The sequence below is a fragment of the Alosa alosa genome, chromosome 2, assembly GCF_017589495.1.
Source record: "Alosa alosa isolate M-15738 ecotype Scorff River chromosome 2, AALO_Geno_1.1, whole genome shotgun sequence".
NCBI lineage: Eukaryota > Metazoa > Chordata > Actinopteri > Clupeiformes > Clupeidae > Alosa > Alosa alosa.
The window spans coordinates 21,239,048-21,259,265 of record NC_063190.1 but is presented as its reverse complement, the minus strand read 5'-3'; the positions used below and the strand labels follow the sequence as shown (position 1 = coordinate 21,259,265).

Genomic DNA, 20,218 nt, shown 5'->3' with positions numbered 1-20,218 from the left:
ACATTAGCATGCTGGAGATCTCTTTCATAACTTCAGTTGCAACTGCACTGAACGCTTGATAGGACGTTGTTATGTTTCTTGCACTGTTTATGTAACCTCTGTGAAATTGTAACAGGTAAAAAACAAGTGGATTTATATAAAAAGCATAGCCCCAAGTTCTTCCCATAGAATTAGGCTGATTTCCACAAACACACAGAGTTTCACTTCTCTTTATTTGCATGCATAGATCAGGGAAGGTCTTTAAATGTTCATTTCAACATGTCACATGTATGAGCAAGCATAATCTAACAGTGTATACAAAATGTTTTGTGACATTACCGCCTGACAGATATCAGTGGACTTATACTGTGTGTGGAGGGTATCAACTGAACAAGATAATAAGCTTCTCAAACAGTATAGCTGAACCCATTCAAGTTTCTCCCTTCTGAAAATCTCTCCAACTACAACTATTTACCATCCCTCAAACATATCAGTATTTGATGATAAGGTGAGTCCTAACATAGATAACATTAGTTTGACAGAGAACCCAGTTGTTTGTCCAGTTGGTAATGTTGGGTGGTGGGTTAATGTGTCACAGGAATATTGTCATTCAGACACATTTGGCTTCCGCTCTCCGTGCCACAGTGAAAAAAAGACACATATGGTTTAGGCTGTTTGTACTAATACATAGGTTGTCGCCATTTTATCTGTAATTTGTTTTGTCAGTCTTGTGCAAATCAACTGCGTTTCCGTGCAGAAAAGCAAAAGCCAAATGTGGAAAGTGGAACTGCTGTTAAGTCTGTGGTCTCAGGTGAGTGGATGCAAAAGTCAATCAAAGAGGAAGCCGTAGAGACTGTGGCCTAAACAGACTCCAAAAGAGAGAAGTCAGCAGACAGGCCTGTGGCCACAGACACAATTCCATCCCGAGCAGTGGGAGTGACTGAATAATACTTCTGAAAATCAACTCTCTCAGTTCATCAGACAATTTCCATTTTTGCATTTGTGGGTGATGTACAGGTTATTCCAGATTTGCACATAATATCACTTCATGCACATTGCACCTCTAATTCTGAATCCAGAAATGTAAAATGAAAATGAAAACTTTTCCATTCATTTTGCAACACTAACTTATTAGGATGAAATGAAAAGACGCAGTGTGCCAACAGTAGTGGGCTAAACCACATGAATATCAGGAAATGAGGAAAACACAAGTTGCTGATGCATGTTTTATTGATTACACAAAATAATTATAGATTATTTTGTCATTCAGGTATAGTTTTATATTATATCAAACATCTACAAAAACTTACGCTGTTTTAAAATAATAAAATAATGAATAATATGATATAATAAAACTATTAATGATTGCTCTTTCGGCTTGCTTTTATTCACATCAGTAGTTGGTGAGATGAAAACAAGATGTCAGGATTTTTTGTTATTCTATCATTTTAATTAAAATAATGTTTTATTATAAAAATAGATTTTATTTTCTTTCTGCATTCTACTTATTCCATAGAGATATTCTGCCAAGGAAAGTTAACCAAAAATAGTCTAACCTCCAGATTAAAGCAAGCTGATGGCTTTACCAACCTTTGAGGTGCAGTATTGGTTCTAGCTGGATTAAAGTTGAAAGTATGAACGTCATAATCTGTGCTGAAAAACTTGCTGAAAAGTGAATCAAAGTGATTTGTGAGTTTTTGAGATGTATGTGTTTTGTTGTTGCTGTCGCAAACAGTCTGAGACATGGGAAAAAGAGCAGAGTAGTAAAAACTGTACATGAAGATGAAGATGAAGATGAAGTATAAAACATATTCAACATTCAACTATTTGGGTGTTTCAAGCTACCTGTGACCCATGGAGGATCTAAAGCACCAACATCCTCCTCACTGAAGTTAGACTGCTGTACAGTCACCTGCAATGACCTTAGGTATTCTGGTAAAACTGGATGGGTCTCTCATTTAAAGGAATTATGTACACATATCAGTATATTCTTTCTCTTTCACTCAGTTCATTTGTTGCAAAGACTTTGCATGTGCTTTACCCTACCCTCCTCCTACTTTGTCTGTCTTTTCATCCTCATATCCATACGTCCACTCACTCTAATTCTTTTGGTCAATTCATCAATTTTTATCCTACTAGTGTTTCCTAAAATTTCCAACTTATCTCAATCCATTTTTGCTTCAGTCATTTAATTGGTCAATTCTTCCCCTGTCTTTTCTTGTACCCTTGACTCGGTCCTTTCCTATTGGCTCACAGCAGCACGCAGGCCCCGCCCTGGACCTGGGGGACGAAGTTGGGGTCGAGGTCGTTGGGCAGCTTGCCTTTCTCGGCCCAGAGGTTTAGCTCGCCGAACACACCCGTCTCTATCATCTCCTCCTGCCAGGGGATGGGGATGTTGCCCGAGGAGAAGTCGTCATAGAACTCGGTGTCCTTGTTGTCGAGGACCACGCCCTTGACCGTGCTGAAGGCGCCCACGTCACCGATGTCCTTTGCATAAACCTGTTTAGGGTCCGGGACGAATGGAGGTGGTAACATGCCTGCAAGATGTATTGGGAAGGTGAAAAAGTGACTGAAAAGTTACAATATGTGTGAATGTCTGTGACATTCAGCGCACACTCTTTTTTAAAGGGGTTTCCAGCTACCCTATAGTGATTAGAAAGAATTTATCAATACTCATTTCCACATCGTAAACAAAACATGTACAATTATTTTGTGTTTTGTGATTAGATAATTATGACTGAACTATCTGTGCAGGTCCAAAATGAGTTGTAATGTAGATGGCATTGTAATGTTGGCACACCCCATGCATGCGAATGAAAAAAGTTCCATTGGTGAGTTGGTTTTACGTGACAGACCTAATAGCACAAGATTAGATTTTAGATTAGATACTTTATTGTCATTGTACACAGAATACAACGAGACATTGTTTGGAACAACCCTGAGATGCCCACAGATAAGCTAAAAAAAAGACTAAAAGTATGCATAAAATAAATTAAATAAATAGATAGTTACACATGATATGCCTATTGCACTAGTACCAATACAAATAGTTTGCAGTGACAAATGTGTGTATACTAGCACACAGGTTGGGCTGGTGGAGCTATAGTCTTTTAACAAAAAGCTACAAACCTGCTTCCAGTCGTCCCCAGTTGAGTTCTTTAAAGAAGGCTTGGTTCTTGAGCTCAGCGCATTCGTTGTCCTTGAAGCCGAGCCGTTTGACTGGGTCCTTCTCCATCAGGCCCTCACAGATGTCCTTCAGCTCCTTGCTGAACTTGTCGGGGTAGGACACCGGGTCCTTCAGGATGCGCCGCTTCACCTCATCATTTTCCACCTAAAACGTGAAGTAGCAGTATACAGTAGAAAGTCACTGAATACTGTAGTTAGAGTTACCTGTTAGTACCTAAGTGGTGTGTGTGTATGTGTGTGTAGAGAGAGCATAAGTCTATCTGAAATAATCAAGCTGTGCTGAAAAAGTCTAACATTACGTTCGGTTGTCAGCACCTGTTCTCCTCGAACGCGAAAAGGCCCTTTGGCGGCGACCATCTCGTAGAGGGTGACCCCCAGGGTGAAGTAGTCCACGGTGTAGTCATACTCTTTATGCTCCAGCAGCTCAGGGGCCATGAAGCCTGGGGAACCCAACCGAACACAGACAGTTTTACATATTTGTTTGGGCTTTTGGCTTTATTCAGATGGAGAATGACTGGAAGCGACGGGATGGGATTGGGAAATGACCGCAGGTCGGATTTGAACCCGGGTCCCTGTGGCCACTATAGAACTTGCACCACAGTTCCCCTGACAGAGTGCAGGTTTAAAGTCATAGGTAAGACTTCCAAGTAGTAGGCTTTGGAGAGTACAACTGTAAGTAAACAGTTCTTCATGCCTGTATTCGTGGGCCCTTTTACAATTTTTTTTTCTAAAACGGATAGTTCCGGTATCCTTCATCATAATTGGCTGAATCGCTGCAAAAATCGCCATCCAGCATAACCCTACACCTTGACAGCATTTTGTTCTAGATTACTGCACCACCACAAATTGATCCAAAAGTTACAGTTGCTGCGTCTCGATATTGCTTGGCAACAATTCTGATAGAGGAAATATATTTCTTGGCGGAAGAATAATTATCTATGAATAAATCGTTACATTTCTCGTTTATCGTTGCTGTGCCTTTATTTTATTAAATCTTGTCAGGTATATGTAGTAACCGTTTTAGAAAAGTCAGATTCAAACTCCCATGGCCTCACAGACCCTGTAAAATGTCTGTTTACATTAAGTTAAGTTACATGACATATACATGGAGATATGATGTTGGGATGGTTAGACTGACCTGGGGTGCCTGCATATCCCTTAGTCTTGTCTTTTCCTGGCGGGAGTTCAACAGCCAAACCCAGGTCTGAAAGACGCACGTGTCCTGAAAAAAAAAAGGTCCAAGGGCCTTTTAATCTTACAGTTTAATTGAGTGATGTAATTCAATCAGACATATTCATATAGATTTTCTAAAAAGAAGCAAGTCATTGATATCAGCCTTGTAAACCAGCATATGGTTACATGTGTTCATGCACAACTGGTACATGGTGTTCATGCATATGCATATGATATGTGTGTGCATGCAAAACTTTCAGAGTGTTTTGCACTTCTTTGCTTAACAGCACTCTTGCTGTTGGAGTATTTTATTCTGTGCAATAGAGAGATAAAGTGGTCAGTGAGATACAAATGCTTTCCCTCTCGTTTCCTCCTTGTCTGCGTTGAAATGTTTACCTTTGATTTTTTGTAAAACAAGCTAAATAAAGTACTGCGTGTGCCTGACAGGCTCTGATATCCAGGTTGTTGTCTAATGCAAACAAGCCTCACAGCTCAAAAAATGAATGTCGGACTCTCTCTTCCTAAGAGCTGTGTAACCATTTCCAAGTTGGTGATAATCATATACAGTAAACTTCTGCTGGGTGGATTCAAGTTCAAAAAGGAAATTTCCACCAGTCTTCACCTCAACTCAGCATCATGCCTTACAGTCAACATGACATGACATGGCAAAGTAAGGTCTGACCCAAAACTAATTCACTTTTTTTATATATCAATTGGTGATAGACACCATAGTAAAAGTCCATGAAAATCCAGTTGGTGGAAAACATAGGATGTTTTTATGCATTATCCTTCAGCAAATACTGACAAAACTGTAATAAGAATGTCTGATCCCATCTAAACTAACATGGGGTTTTAGAATCTTGCATTGTTGAGGAACACTCAACACTTTTATTTCCAAAGAGTTAGTGAATTCGCAGGCTTATTCCAGACTGGTTTGTTGCACAATTGGTGTCTATTTTCACACTGTGGCCCTTTGAATCAATGGAAATGATTGTGAGTCTTTAAATAGAGCCAGTGTGTTCCACAATGTAAAAGCTTTACAAACATATAGTTATACATCTTGGTTCAGTGAAGAACATGATGAATGAACCAATCTCCAATCACCTGTCAGGAAATATTTTTCCACTAAGGCAGTGTCTGTGAAATATTCCTCATCTTTCAACATTCTGAAGTGACCTGGCCATCCTGGCCATGTCTGTAAGCTGTACCATGCTACTATTAATATTTGTATAATTTAATATTTGTCATTCTTTTTCGTCTCTTTCTCTCCCTCTCTCTCTCTGTGTGTGTGTGTGTGTGTGTGTGTGTGTGTGTGTGTGTCTGTGCACGTTTGTATTACTCACCTGCATCGTCCAGTAAAACATTCTCAGGCTTGAGATCTCTGTAGACGATCCGGTGCTGGTGGAGATGCTCAAGTCCACAGATGATCTGAGCCGTGTAGAAGCATGCCCTCTGCTCATTGAAGCCTGGGTTCTTCTCATCCACGTTATACATGTGATACCTACACAATGGGTGGGTTGCACCAACAAGGATTAAATTAATCTTAGTTTAGGCTTAATGAAGGATTTGTAGATCTAAATTTAATTTGAGCTATGTTGCACGACCTAATTTTAAGCATGGTTTAACCTGTGATTAAAACCTTGACCGGTGGGTTGTACCAACAAAGGATTAAGTTTTAACCTGAATTATATCAAGGTTTATCCATTAAACCTAGTTTAAAGATAATCAGGCCATGTATAATTGCGTACATGATTTTTAAATCGAGTTTTATTACAGAATCCTTGGTGAATCGGTACCTCCTTGAAAATTCCTCATCATCATAGAGTTGAGATGGTCTCTTATTTTCCTTTGTGAGCCTCGATTTTCTTAAATCCATCTAATATTTGCAGCCATTTCAGGAATGTAAATTTAAATTAATTTAAACATCAGCAGCAGGTTTAAAATGAATCCCTAACTGAAATTTAAATCTGATTTTAAAGCAGTTGAGCAACAGGATTAAAATACTATCTCAGGATTTAAATAATACAGGTTTATGTGAACATTTAAACCAAGATCAAAAGGATGGTTTAAATTTAAACCTGCTTACCTTTAAACTATGTGTAAAGTTTGGTAACTGGATTAATGGATAAAATTTAATTTAATCCAGGTTAAAACATAATCCTTGTTGGTGCAACCCACCCAATGTGTGAGACAGATTATTGGGCAGAGAGGGGAAGGATAAGAAACATATTTTCAAAATCATACATTTTCACACCAGTAAACATTAAATCACACACTATAACAATATACAGAGATAAAGATATTGAGATTCAACAGTTACTCTATTTATTACTTAAAGGAACCGTATGTAAGAAAAATATTTCAACTAATCATAAAATGGCCCTGATATGTCACTAGACATTAAGAAATCATGTTAATTTCAAATACTTATATCACTGACAACAGTAGTCCAGCCAGGATATTGTCATTTAAAAAGTGAAGTTGCAGCCCTCAACTGTTGTTGATGTTGTGTTGTGTCATGTCATGTTGTGTTTTGGCCTGATGCGCCACCCTCCACCTATCTACTAATCACAAAGTCAGTAGTGTTTCACCATCCACGTGTGCAACCTCGAGTCAGGGGGGAAGGGGAGGGGATACACCGCTCTTCAGTATTTTGAAAGTGATTGCAGTACCAGTTTTGGCCACAATCTTACATATGGTTCCTTTAACATTAACCATTTCAAAATATAACATTTCTGAATGACAGAATTTCTAACTTTTTCTACAAATTATTGCCAGTAGGGGACAGTAAGACTGTAAGACTGTGGTTGTTATGGGTTTTTAAGTGTGCAGATATTCCTATCAGTGACACCTCTGAATCTCTCGAGGTCAGATGCTGACGCAGTTACTCCACTCTATCCCCAAATACCCCATCATATTAGCCTTGAAGTCGGTCTAATCTGACCAGATTACGGAGGATTAAAGAAAGAGCCGTCACTGTGTACACCCCCCGCACACACACACATACACACACACACACACCAGGAGGAGTAAAATAAGATCAATACTTAGTCTCGTTAACTCTCTCTATCTCTCTCTTTCTGTGTTTTTATCTGCTGTGTCACACATCAACACTATATCTGTGTGTATGTTGTTTCCAACAGAACCATCTGTACCTGAGGTCTCCTCCATTCATGATAGTCATGACCAGACACAGATCATTCTTGGTCTGGAAGGCATACGCCAGCGTCACAATGAAGCGACTGTGCACCTTGGCTAGGATCCTCTTCTCAACGATAGCCCCCTAAAATACAACACACACACACACACACACACACACACACACACACACACACACACAAAAGTCAATGTAAACTCTTAATAGACCTCCATGCTCAACTCAATGCATTTTTGAGTTGCCACTTGTGTTTTTTGTTGTAGCCTTGTTGCTCATAGTGGTTTCGATCTGTAAAGTATCTTGAGACACATTTATTATTAAACACAGTCTATAAACGAAAACAGTAGTGCATCTGAATTCTGCCAAAGGCAAAAATCACATCCACACTTGATTGAGGTAAATTGCAGCAATATTTTCTGCCTTTTTAGCCACAGTGGTGGTGGGGTTTCAGGCATCTTGTATTGTATCTTCTATCATATTCTATCATCAACCAGGTAAAGCTTATGATAGAGCTATTTGCCAGTCACATTTCCTCAAAAGTGACCATATTAAATAGCTCAAGAGAGGTTTAGTGCTGAATGGCTAAAGCACAGTGACCTATTGCTGATCTATCAGCCATGTGGAGTCAAAGGTATCTCCTGTCTGGGGATCTAAACTGATAGGGACTCCTGCAGGATTACTCAGACATAAAAAAGGCATCAACAAATAAACATTTACACTGCCGTTAGGCAACAAGTTCACATATGGAATCTTGTATAGTCCAACTGGCGTTGCATCCAGTCATGTGTTCACACCGTTTGAAAAGTAGGTGCATATTTTATAGATCAGTGAAATAGATTTTATGACATCACTATGGAGTGCAATGTAATAGTACAGGTTTAATTATGCATACCTGTTCCTCTGATCAATAAAATCTATTTCAACTATGTGTGGCACCCCTCTTTCCCGAATAACTCAGTCCATATTTGCATGTGCCTTTGTTATGAAACCAAGTGCAATCATTTGTTCTCTCTCTCTCTGTCCCTTTCTCATTGTTCTACTATCTCAGTCACCTGAGCTGCTTTGCTGGGTTTGGGCCTGCAAGCCTCTTTGCATTTAGCAAATACAGAATTAGTGTGATCTAATTCTCTGCACTCAGGTGGCTAAAGTAATCGCATCACTCACCTCCTTCCCACCCACCAACCCCTGCTGTCCCTCCTCCCCACTCTCTGCTGATGCTCAAGGCCCAGTCTGAGTGACTTTACGGGTGAACACTTCATGTAGTCCAAGTTAGGCACAAATCTGTTATGCTGATGCTTTTGTGCAGTAATGGTAACAATGACAATCAATAACTGATATTTATTTTTTTGTGAGCATGACAATAATGCCCTCGTCAAGCCTTGAATACTGCAGTGTTGAGCAAGCACCCCTAAGAGTCATTTCAGTTGGAATATGAACCCAACATAGGCCTAGGTTAGTTCAGGTTGCCAAACTGGCAGTTCCACACAGGGGTTGAGATTAAAGCCCCATTCAGACCGCTAGTGACTAGTGATAAGAGGCAATGTAATGTCAATGTAGATCAACGATCACAGGCGGAATAACCACTGCCAACGTGGAATGCTGTTTGAAAAAGAGGCGACAAATGACTGGCAATGAGTGAATTGCCACATGTGAACGGGGCTTTGACCCGTGGGCAGGATCTCACCTCATACCCTTTGCGCTTCTTCAGCCTCTTTTTGTTGAGCTTCTTGTTGGCGTACATCTTCCCAGTGGCCTTCATCTGGCAGGCGCACACCTCCCCAAAGCCGCCCTTGCCCAGCACGCGGAAGTCGTTGAACCAGTCCTCCGCCACTGACTGGCCCTCCAGCCACTTGAACTGAATAAAGCGCAGGAAGTACATGCTGTCCTTGAAGCCGGCGTGGGCCTTGGCTTCCAGGTGCTTGAGCAGGATCTGTTCGCTCTCCTTGAACAGGTCGCCGCGTGTGTTCTTGAGATCCTCCTTGATGCGGCTCACGGCCTTCTCGTCAAGGAAGCTGCAGAACGTCTTGGAGGCCGACTCGTAGTACTTGTTGACGATCTTCTGAGCCTTCTGTTGCCTGTCCTTCTCCTGGGCCACATTGTAGTCCTCGATGTCCTTCCAGAGGTCGGCGGCGTTCTTGTGCGTGGGGTCGCTCTCCAGGTACTGCTGGAAGAGGCGCTTGCCAATGGGCTGCGTCACACACATGCTGTTGAAAGTCGAGTCGACGGTGGCCTTCATGTGCTCAAACTTCTTGATGTGCGGCAGCTCGAGCTTGGCGCGGTACTTCTTGTCGCGCATGGTGGCAGCGGCCGCGCCATCCACGCTGCCTCGTGCTGATACGTAGGCCGAGTTGGCCACCACCGTCTCCAGACCACCGATATCCATGACCGAGTTTCACCTATCACAAAGAGGACAACAGGGAGAATAAAAAAAAAGACACTCATGCTTAGCCATAAAGCCATAGCTGATAAACATACAAGTTGTATAGTCCTTATGCATTGATGGAAGTATCAGTAGTTGGCTACTTTGTGCACTGCACCAAAATGTCAGTCGTGCAGGTGATGCTTTACAGTGAATGCCCATAGTAGGCCAGTATGGTGGAGGAGGTGGTGTGGTAGAAACAGATCTGTGCACCCAAATAAAACATCTGTGGGTTGTGAACTTGATCCCAGGGGCTGCCAGCTTTGTGCTCCTGAGCCTGACTTAAGTCCGAGTTGCTCCAGACAGACTGTCCCTGTAGTTACCTCCCTATAAATGACGGACTGTCCCTGTAGTTACCTCACTATAAATGGCTCTGGATAGCACCATCTACTAAATAACAAATAATGAAATGTGTGGCACGTACTGTAAATGTAATTTACAGTAAAAACAGAGCAGAAACAGTAGCCTCCACTAAATCCACTGTTATGTGTAAATAAAGATCTAATCTTGGACTCTGGTTCCAAGTGAGTGCAAGTAATAGCACTTGAGTTGGCTGGGTTTCACTTGAGTGATGTTATCTAGATTTCTCATGATCCAATTAATCCTCACTGGTAACGATGCCAACTGCTCAACTATAATCCCCTGACTGCCTGCAAAGTGCAAACTGAAGTTTCACAGATACTGTACAGTCCCTAGTATGTTCATTTCTGCTTAGAAATGTCTACTCAGTATATTTACCAAAAATAGCATGTTTTGTCTCACTCTATTGCCCTTAACAATGTGATAGAACACATTTACCTGAATGTATACATTTTGAAAACAAACATGCACAATAAACAAACAATTATTAAAACTTTCCAGATGCTAGAGGAACACACCATTGTAATGTCTGAAGTTCATTATTGATTAACACAAGGTAGGATTGACATGAGACAGGATTATGAGTCCATTCAAAACAGCATTTTGCTGTGGAATAGATATCATTATTAGCCTGCTTTGCTTGAAAAAAAAAGAAGAATGCATTCATTTCTCCAAGCAAAGGAGAAAGTTATCCATACTAGAAGACAAAAAGAAAAGGAAGGACAACCAAATTTTAGTACTTTTGATACACTTAAAGGTTTTTCTGTCTCCTGGCTTCATTTCAGAGGAGAATGTCATTTTTATAACAGCCCTTTAAAAAAACTGAATCTCTAAAGGTGCTGTCTAAACTTCTGAACAGTTGTCAACTGAACAACATAAACATTGCACATTTCTCAAAGCAATGCTAAAGAAATGTTACTGTATGGATGCATGTACCATGCATTGCTAGTTGAAGTTATAGCAGCACATCCATACCTTTTTCACTCTAGTGACTGCAAGAAGACCTTTAGACAGATGTGACAAACACAAAAACACAAATCCCAACTGAATTAATCCACTCCACAGTCCAGAAGTATTCAATATCCCATCCAAAACGATCCTGTGCTTTATTGAGTTCAAAAGAAAAGCATTTTCATCAGTCCATCAGTCCCCTATTCTCTCCATCTCTCTGCCACTATCTTCCCTTCTTTCCCAGTCTGTCCGGCAAGGTGGTGACGAAGTGGGAAGACGAGCCATGGATTACGGTGCTGCTCTAATCCCACTTGATAGTTCATTAGCTAGTGGGGATTATGTCTGTACATCACCAAGGAAGCCAATTTGTCAGAAACTATTGACTGTGGTCTGCTGAGGTCTCAGTCACTCATTAGTGGGCCTATAAGACAGTATAGGAAACCCCAAAATACCCCAAATCTACACAGCATCGACCCCCCTGCCACCACCATCATACACACACAAACTCTCATACTCTCTTCCTTTCAGTCCCTTTTTCTCATTAAGAAGCATCGATCAACACTATAGTTTGAACATATATGGCATGAAGTCTGTATTTCACTCACACAGACACGACGTACAAGACATAGCAGGATAAGAAGGCCAAAGACGGAAATTAGAACACTCCTCCTACAGGGACTAGGGATGAGAGATTGAGATCAGATGGGGATTAAATGGAATATGTATTGGTATTTCCGAGACACTGGACGTGTGGTAGCCATGACTGCGCTAACAGGATTAGTTTCATGGTGCTAATGAGATCAGAGAGAGGAAGAGTCGGATGGGATTGACATAATGACCCAAACATGCACTAGCTCACCATCTGACCTACATCCGGCCATGGGGAACACATGGAGATGTTTTGTCATCTTTCATTTACTTCAGTTATGAAGTACATCTCGTGGTTTTGTTACTGGGGTCCATCTGTATGGCGAAAACTTCTTGATTGACACATGATTGAGCCCTGTCATTACACAGCTGCTACAAGAATCAAGATGGACACAGATTGATCCAAACAGGTAGATTTAGGTGCACTGAAATGTACTGAAATTAATGGAATATCTTTTTAAATGCATGAGGCAGGTCATAAAAGCATGTCTCTCACACCAAAAGCATGCAAGTTGGTAACCCTGGTAATTATGATAGTCCTTACTAGCGACCTCGGGCGTGTTCAGTTAATCGCGAGTGGCAGGTAGCAATAGAGAAAATGAGGAACATGGGTGGGGAACAGGCCAGGTGCAGGACTGACAACTGTGAATCTGTTTCTGGGATTGTTCCCTTGGCCAGACTCAGAGTAAACAAAACAAAAGACTTTTTTTTATGGTTTTCATTGGTGTGTTGTTGAAAAAATAAATGGCTGTGCATTTTATGCAGAAGTTAACTGAGCACAACACAGTTAACTGACACACACACACACGTTTAAATTATTTATTTTGATTAGAAGATAAGCGTATATCATAGCATAATCCAAATTCAACAAAAAAATTTACAACAGCAGCTAATATCCCAGTCCATATGCACATTAAGGGTAAAGGTGACACTTACGCCTCCATATGTAGAAGCTACCATTTACTGCTGATACAGAACAATGTTTTGTCCATGTTTTGGCCTTGTTCAGTCCACAGATCTGCAGGCCTAGTACACCCATCTTGTGCACATGGCCTAAACTACCAAAAATGAAGGCAATGATTTTACAGGAGTAGCCATTACACACACACACACACACAGAGAGAGAGAGAGCAGCCGAAGGAAAGCACTGAAAGGCCTTAGGTATTAAGCAGGTATTAAGCACTGTAGCATCAAAGCTGCTGTCATTAGAGCTTCTTCTGCACTTCCACAGGGATGCACACTGTGCCCAATCATATCTCTTGTACTTTAACTGCACACATTGGGATCCGTTTGGTCCACAGTGTTGTGTATACAAAGTAAATGTACACCACACACTAATAACATGTATGTACAATGAAGAAAATTGCACGTTGTTCGTAATGGCTGATGATCGGCTCTTGCTGACTGATGCTACATTTTTACCAGTAGGCCTTCTGCATGTTTGCTTTAGTTGTACTTCACATACTTCCTGTGTATTTGTGGCTATCCAGTGTTGATGACATGTTTTCAAAACTGATGACATGCCCTGGCATACTCTTTACTCTTGGAGCACATGGTATATGGCCACCTCTGATATTTGATTTTTTAGGACTAGTTCAAACAAATAAGTCAAAAAGCAAAACATGTTGGCACTTTTTGAGGCAGCTAGTTTTGATATCAAGCTCAAATGAATTTTGAATGGTATATATACCGTATGGTCAATTGAGGGAGAAATTAACAGACCTGTGCTTCCTAGGCTTTATAGGCCATGCATTACATTATTCTGTGGTCCACAAAAAAAGTAAAAGAAAAAGCTTTCACTGTACATCACCAACAATATCGTTAAAATACCCAAGTTAGCATATGGGCAAGTTTCTAGCCATGCTAACTGGACTTTGGGTGGTGTTTTTTCCCCCCCATGGCTAGATAACTCTTTCTAGGCTAAAACTCCTTAGTGTTGCTGTAAACAGTATATCTCAGTGTGCTGATGACCGCTAAGTAGCTTTCCGTCCGTATAATGAAGACAAGCAGTACTTGTGCTCATGTCTAATTCTGTGAACCTGCGTTGGTTTTAATTCTTGTTTCTGGGCTTCAGGGTCAGTGGAGGGTCATTTTTCTTCTCACATTATGTCTCTGCCATGCAAAAAGATAAGCCTGTCCCAGAAAATGTTCTCTATAACATAAGTGAATTTAAATTAAAGGCAGCACAAACAAACTGTTAATGATCAGATGAACATTAATAATCACCTGAAGTTTCCATTACAGTTTTGCCATGTTTCAAAGTGAGTTTGTGGTCATTTCCTCAGTATAATATAGGCTACAATAATGTCAGCTGGCCAATCAGTAATAGCATATAGGGTGAGTTATGTGGTTAAAATAATGCACAAAGTACGCAAAACTGCATTTATTCATGTATTAATGTTTGCCGCTATTTCAGAAGAGCAACAATAGATCATGATAATGTGTCTTTCATGACCCTTGGCTAAGTTTAAAGCACAGTTGCAGTAATTGACTTCACCACAGCTCGCTCCTTAAGACTATAACAAGATAAGTGTGATGTGAAACTCCCTTGGCAAGGGGCCAGAACCTTTTGTGTCTACGAGTGTGCTTGTGTGTATTTGTCAGTGTGTATGTGTGTGTGTGTGTGTGTGTGTGTGTGTGTGTGAGTGCTTGTCTTTGTACATAAAGCTGATAATGATGCCACTAAGTTCCCTTTCACCCTGGATATCAGTTTGTGGAGGTTTTTTTTTTAACTGGACTGGAATGTGATGTCCTGTCTTTCATGATGTCAGTTAAAATTGATGACACACACAAGCTTGATTATTCAGACCTAAAGTGGACCCACAGCTTATTTAAAGAACCACATAATTTATGTTATAAAGTGATTTCAACAAAAGTCAATTGAATCCAAATTGATTCACATTTCTCCTACTCTTTCTCTCTCACACACACACACATACAGAGAGAGAGATAGAAACACTAAACAGACACACACAGAGTCTGTGTGTGTGTGTTTAGTGTTTCTCTCTCTGTATGTGTGTGTACGCAAACAGACACTAACAAACAAACAAACAAACACACACACTCACACCATGCCCTCACTCACGCTGATAGTGCGAGGCACTCTGCAGGCACACAGCAATTTTTTCCAGCGACTGCAATCTCCAGCTAAGATGTTTGGACGGCACTTTGACAGCAAATGTACTCCAAACAGAGAGGCCCTTATTTGGTTCAATTTAGAACTCAGGACTTTGGTTTACAAAGAGTTTATACATCACATCTGGACAACAGTCAAAGCTGCCATTCTTTATGCACAATACAACATTTTACCTTTGTTTTGCACAAATGTCCAAAAGAGATAGCATGGGATGCCACTGGTAAAACCGACCGACTGGTAAAAAAGTCCTGAGTTTATTTCTTAGGGAGCAGAAGTTGGTAAAAATATGTAAAATGTGTGAGGTGTACTCATAGACATGATGAAGAGTTCATTACTCCATTTATACAAATATTTTGAAATCATGGCTTTTATTTACCAGGTAATACCAATCAAACTGAGGTTGATTGTTTTTAAAAAAAAAAAAAAAAATTAAATCAAATCAATCCAGTGTCAGTTTGATTAATATTAAATCACAACCAAGTCAAGACAAGTAAAGTTTATTTATATAGCACATTTTATACACAGAGGTCATTCAATGTGCTTTCCATAAACAAAAGCAAACAGTAATAGCAAATAAAAGCATAGAACGGCAACAGTCAAAGAATAGTATAAAAGGTAAAGATCATATAATAATAAAAAAGAAAACATAACATGCACAAGGTGAAATAATTTAAAAATAAAGAATAATTAAAAAGACAAAATAAAAGAGACAAGGTAGAATAATTTAAAGGCAGATTCAGAATTTGTAACTCAGTGCAGTTAGCAGAAGGCATCTGAGAACAGTTTGTTCTTAAGTCTAGATTTAAACTGGCTACAGTTTGGGGCCTTTTGATATCATCCAAAAGTTGGTTCCAGAGATTAACAGAGATTCCAGAGATTATATAGCAGCTAAAAGCTCCTTCACCATGTTTAGTTTAACAGCAGGTTTTACTAACAGGTTTTCCTGAGACCTGAGGTCAAGAAGGTGTGTACTGCTGAATCATGTAGTTATTTAGGTCCTGCTCCATTTACTGATTTATAAACAAGCAGTAGTGCTTTAAAATAAATTCTGTGACTTACTGGCCCTTACGCAAATTAACCATGGCTTAATAACCATGGTTTTTCGGTTTCGTGGTTTTTTGGTTAACCATGACTATAGTTTGACCATGTTTTTTTTGTTTTCATGGGTAACCATGATAACCATGGTTTATCACTATAGTTGATCATTAAGCACTATGCCCCACATGGGGTGCTGCTAGAAAATTTGGGCCCTATGACAGACAATAATTCTGGGCATCTGTCAGTGCTGTACCCTTAGAGAGAGGTAGGCTACATTCCCTTTATTATTATAATCACTTGATAACGCATTATATAAGGAACAGGCGAGAATGCATCTAGATCAGCAAGTGTTACATGGGTTTCGCCTGAGCGTTGTAGATAGATACCTTTAATTGGCTCTGGGTTTTGCGATTTGATTTCAGCATACGCTCATTTTTAAAAGATGCATTTAATCCGAAGTCATGTCAGCTCTCTATGCAGGGAGTAGGGCTGTCACTTTTATTCGAACATGACGTGAAATATCCGTAGTCGAACTATAAATAAACTATTCGGTTTTTAGTGCTGTGTAGCGCATTTCCCGGCGTTGACAGGCGAGTTTCGAGATTTGAGTTCAGCATTGTTCAGGAGTAGGCTAGGTGATAATGATTGCACCTGGGAGAGGTAGGCTACATTCCCTTTATTATTATAATCACTATTGATAACGCATTATATAAGGAACAGGCGAGAATGCATCTCGATCAGCAAGTGTTACATGGGTTTCGCCTGAGCGTTGTAGATAGATACCTTTAATTGGCTCTGGGTTTTGCGATTTGATTTCAGCATACGCTCATTTTTAAAAGATGCATTTAATCCGAAGTCATGTCAGCTCTCCATGCATGGAGTAAGGCTGTCACTGTCTATGATTAGTTTTATTTTATTGTTTACCATCTCATTCAGTGCTATATGATCCAGGGCTCATGACCAAATCAAGCCAATATAATAGCCAGTAGCCACAATGAGCCCATGCAGCCACCCTGTTCCGACAATCAAAGGTAACGCACAGAACGGCCAGCAGACAGATAATTACGTCCCCAACTCATCTAAAATGTGGTGTCTTGAAATACTTTGGGTTCTACATCATAGATGGTAAAGTGACCGTTAAATCGTGACTCAGGAGAAGTTTTTATCCCCAGGCCATCCGAACTCTGAACTCACACTATACTGACTTTGCACACATTCACTCCTCAGCACTCTCAAACATTTCCCAACTCTGAACTCACACTATACTGACTTTGCACTCATTCACTCCTCAGCACTCATGACCCCCCCCCCCCCACACACACACACACCCACACACACCTACAATACTTTTAGCACTTTTACATCCCTCTCCCTATGCTACAGACCTTTTATTTATTTTCTTATTTCATCACATCGCAAAAACACACAAACACACACACACACACACACACACACACATATCTGACTTTCTCCAACTTTTGCACACTTTTTATTTATTATTTTTGATTTCTCCTCCATCTACCCATGTCCTTGATTGCCTAGCCTTTCTGCCCCCCCCCCCCCCCCCCCCCCCCCCATCCCCAACACACACACTTACATCATCACTGTCATCACTTCACATACATACAGCACTCCTCTACATACTTGCTGCACACTGCCCCCCACATACACAGCACATTGTCTTCAGGATCTTCTCCAACACACATCCTCTACATACTTACAGCACACTGCCCCCACCTACCCACACACACACACTACACACACACACACACACAGTCACTGCTCCACTCCCCTCCCGCCCACACACACATCTTCACTGTCATCACTCATATACATTACATACAGTACTCTGTTTGCAATAGTAAGTCCCTGCCCCCCCCCCCCTACATACACAGCACATTATTTCATCAGGAAGCTTCTCCAACACACATCCCCAACATACTTACAGCACACTGCCCCCAATACACAGCACATTGTCTCATCAGGAAGCTTCTCCAACACACATATTGCACACTGCCCTCTCCCCACATACACAGCACACTATCCCATCTCCCCTGTCATCCCCCAACACACACACCAAGACCCCTGGCAGTTGGGTTAGCCCCTTGAGCCGTGGATCTGCCCAAGGTTTCTTCCTTGGTAAGGGAGTTTTCCTTGCCCCTGTTGCTCTTGGGTGCTCCTTGTTGGTGCCCCCACCCAATCCCAATCCTCCCCACCTTTTTTATGCAGCCCTTGCCACTTAATCTACTAAACCCCTCTTCTACTGCACTTTTACCCCCATTAATGCACAAATAGGCTGACACCAGACATAATTTCACTGCATTTCTTACTTCCAGTAACTATATGCATGTGACAATAAACTTCCTTGTATCCTTGTATCCTTGTAAATATAATGTTAAAGAATGTATCTGTGGATTGTGGCTTTACATCGGTCGAAGTTGACTCCATGTCGTGGTGTCTCACGTAACTCAAAGCCAGGCAAGCTGAGGACAGGCGCTCTGTTCCATCGTCGTTATGGTAACCAAACAAGTCTTCTTCTGTCTAGGTTTGTTTCTACGTTTAAGTGTTGTTCTTCTATGTGGTCCACCTACTGGAGGGGAGTGTTTACAGTAGTTCCGTTTCACACATGCAATCTACGCGCGTCACTTTGACCACTTTGAATTTCGGTCGACTCAAAGACGGCGGTGCTGTAAAATGACGCAGTCAGCTCACCAGTGCAGCGCCGGGGGACGAGACACGGGACCATACTTTAGGCTTTAGAATCGTCCTCATTCCCCCCTGATGCTCCGTGTGAGGATTGAACAACCTTCAAATTACGAGACGTGATGTGATGAGATGTGTTACCTACTGCGCTAATGAGGCTTCAGCTACAGATGTCAGTACAGCGACCTCTACTAGACCCGAGTGTAATAATTAGGTGCTATGTACCTTAACTGTGTCCTCCCCCCAACTGAGCCTGCTGTGTGTGTCTGTGTCTGTACTGTATGTGTGCGTGTCTGATTGTAGGTGTCTGTGTGCGGGAATGCTGTCTTTCTGCACCTGCTATATCTACACAAAGTTACAAAATTGTTTAATTTCAAGCACTTTCACATGTTCTGATTAAGTCCGAGAAAATAGGCACTTATAAAGATCAAAAATCTTGTTTCTATTTTTATAGCTACCTTTTCATAATTGAATTTAAGTAAGTATAAGTATATATACTCTTTTGATCCCGTGAGGGAAATTTGGTCTCTGCATTTGTCCCAATCCATGAATTAGTGAAACACACTCAGCACACAGTGAACACACAGTGAGGTGAAGCACACACTAATCCCGGCGCAGTGAGCTGCCTGCAACAACAGCGGCGCTCGGGGAGCAGTGAGGGGTTAGGTGCCTTGCTCAAGGGCACTTCAGCCGTGCCTACTGGTCGGGGTTCGAACCGGCAAGCCTCCGGTTTCAAGTCTGAAGCGCTAACCAGTAGGCTACAGCTGCCCTTTTTTCTCGTTTTCTCACACAAAATGAAAATGATCATATGATCATGTGATCTCACAGGGGTAGACTGCAAATATGAACCATAAATTATGTCATTATCATTGGAAATTGAGCTAAAGTAAACATCTTGAGTATTCTAACATAAATTGTTATGGCTGTATTGATTTAAAAGCCTAATAATGTGGTGGCTCCACCAGACCTGGGAACATTGGCTGAGTAACATCTTACAAGGGTATATATACTTAACATTACCATGGTTTTCCTCAGAAGGTATAAACCATGACCACTCCATTCACTGCCATCAGTGTGTGCAGCATCAGCAGGCCGTGGAGTGAGTTTTGGTTGGGGGTGCTGTAGTGGGGGCACATACACATGCAAATATAGTTTTGTACATAAAAACATGGGCATTTAAGTCCCAATAAATTAAATAAAAAAGAAAACAAACAAAACTCCCTCCAAAACACAGTACCTGTGCATATGATGAATAAATAAATAAATAAATAAATAAATATAAAGATTAAAACGAATAAAAAGATTTGTGAAAATTCATTCAAATCTGTTTCTTATCTGTTTTTGCAAATTAACTTATTTCTTTAACACTATCACACAAAGCTTTCACCCATGCAGCTGGCATGGCTACTGCTCAGAGCTGAGAATTATTTACGCCTCTGCTAATGGTCCCTCTGCTAACGGTGCATCT

The 20,218-nt window shown here is 40.9% G+C and overlaps 1 protein-coding gene across 1 annotated transcript; it reads right to left on the bottom strand.

Annotated features, from left to right (window-relative positions):
- Positions 1 to 203: 203 nt before the first annotated feature.
- Positions 204 to 11,462, bottom strand: grk1b (G protein-coupled receptor kinase 1 b). The gene is made up of 8 exons (XM_048238198.1): positions 11,250 to 11,462; positions 9,180 to 9,891; positions 7,494 to 7,621; positions 5,682 to 5,839; positions 4,304 to 4,387; positions 3,481 to 3,605; positions 3,109 to 3,310; positions 204 to 2,516 (listed from the first exon to the last, which is right to left on the bottom strand). Exons 2-8 carry the CDS (start codon positions 9,876 to 9,878, stop codon positions 2,230 to 2,232), a joined length of 1,683 nt encoding a protein of 560 aa, XP_048094155.1. The 5' UTR covers positions 9,879 to 9,891; positions 11,250 to 11,462; the 3' UTR covers positions 204 to 2,229.
- Positions 11,463 to 20,218: the final 8,756 nt, after the last annotated feature.

Coding starts and splice junctions, on each gene's coding strand:
- grk1b (XM_048238198.1), bottom strand. CDS start 9,878: ATGGATATCGGTGGTCTGGAGACGGTGGTGGCCAACTCGGCCTACGTA. Junction 7,622..9,179: donor AGAAGCGCAAAGGGTATGAG/GTGAGATCCTGC, acceptor GTTGTATTTTAG/GGGGCTATCGTTGAGAAGAG. Junction 3,311..3,480: donor TTCGCGTTCGAGGAGAACAG/GTGCTGACAACC, acceptor TTCACGTTTTAG/GTGGAAAATGATGAGGTGAA.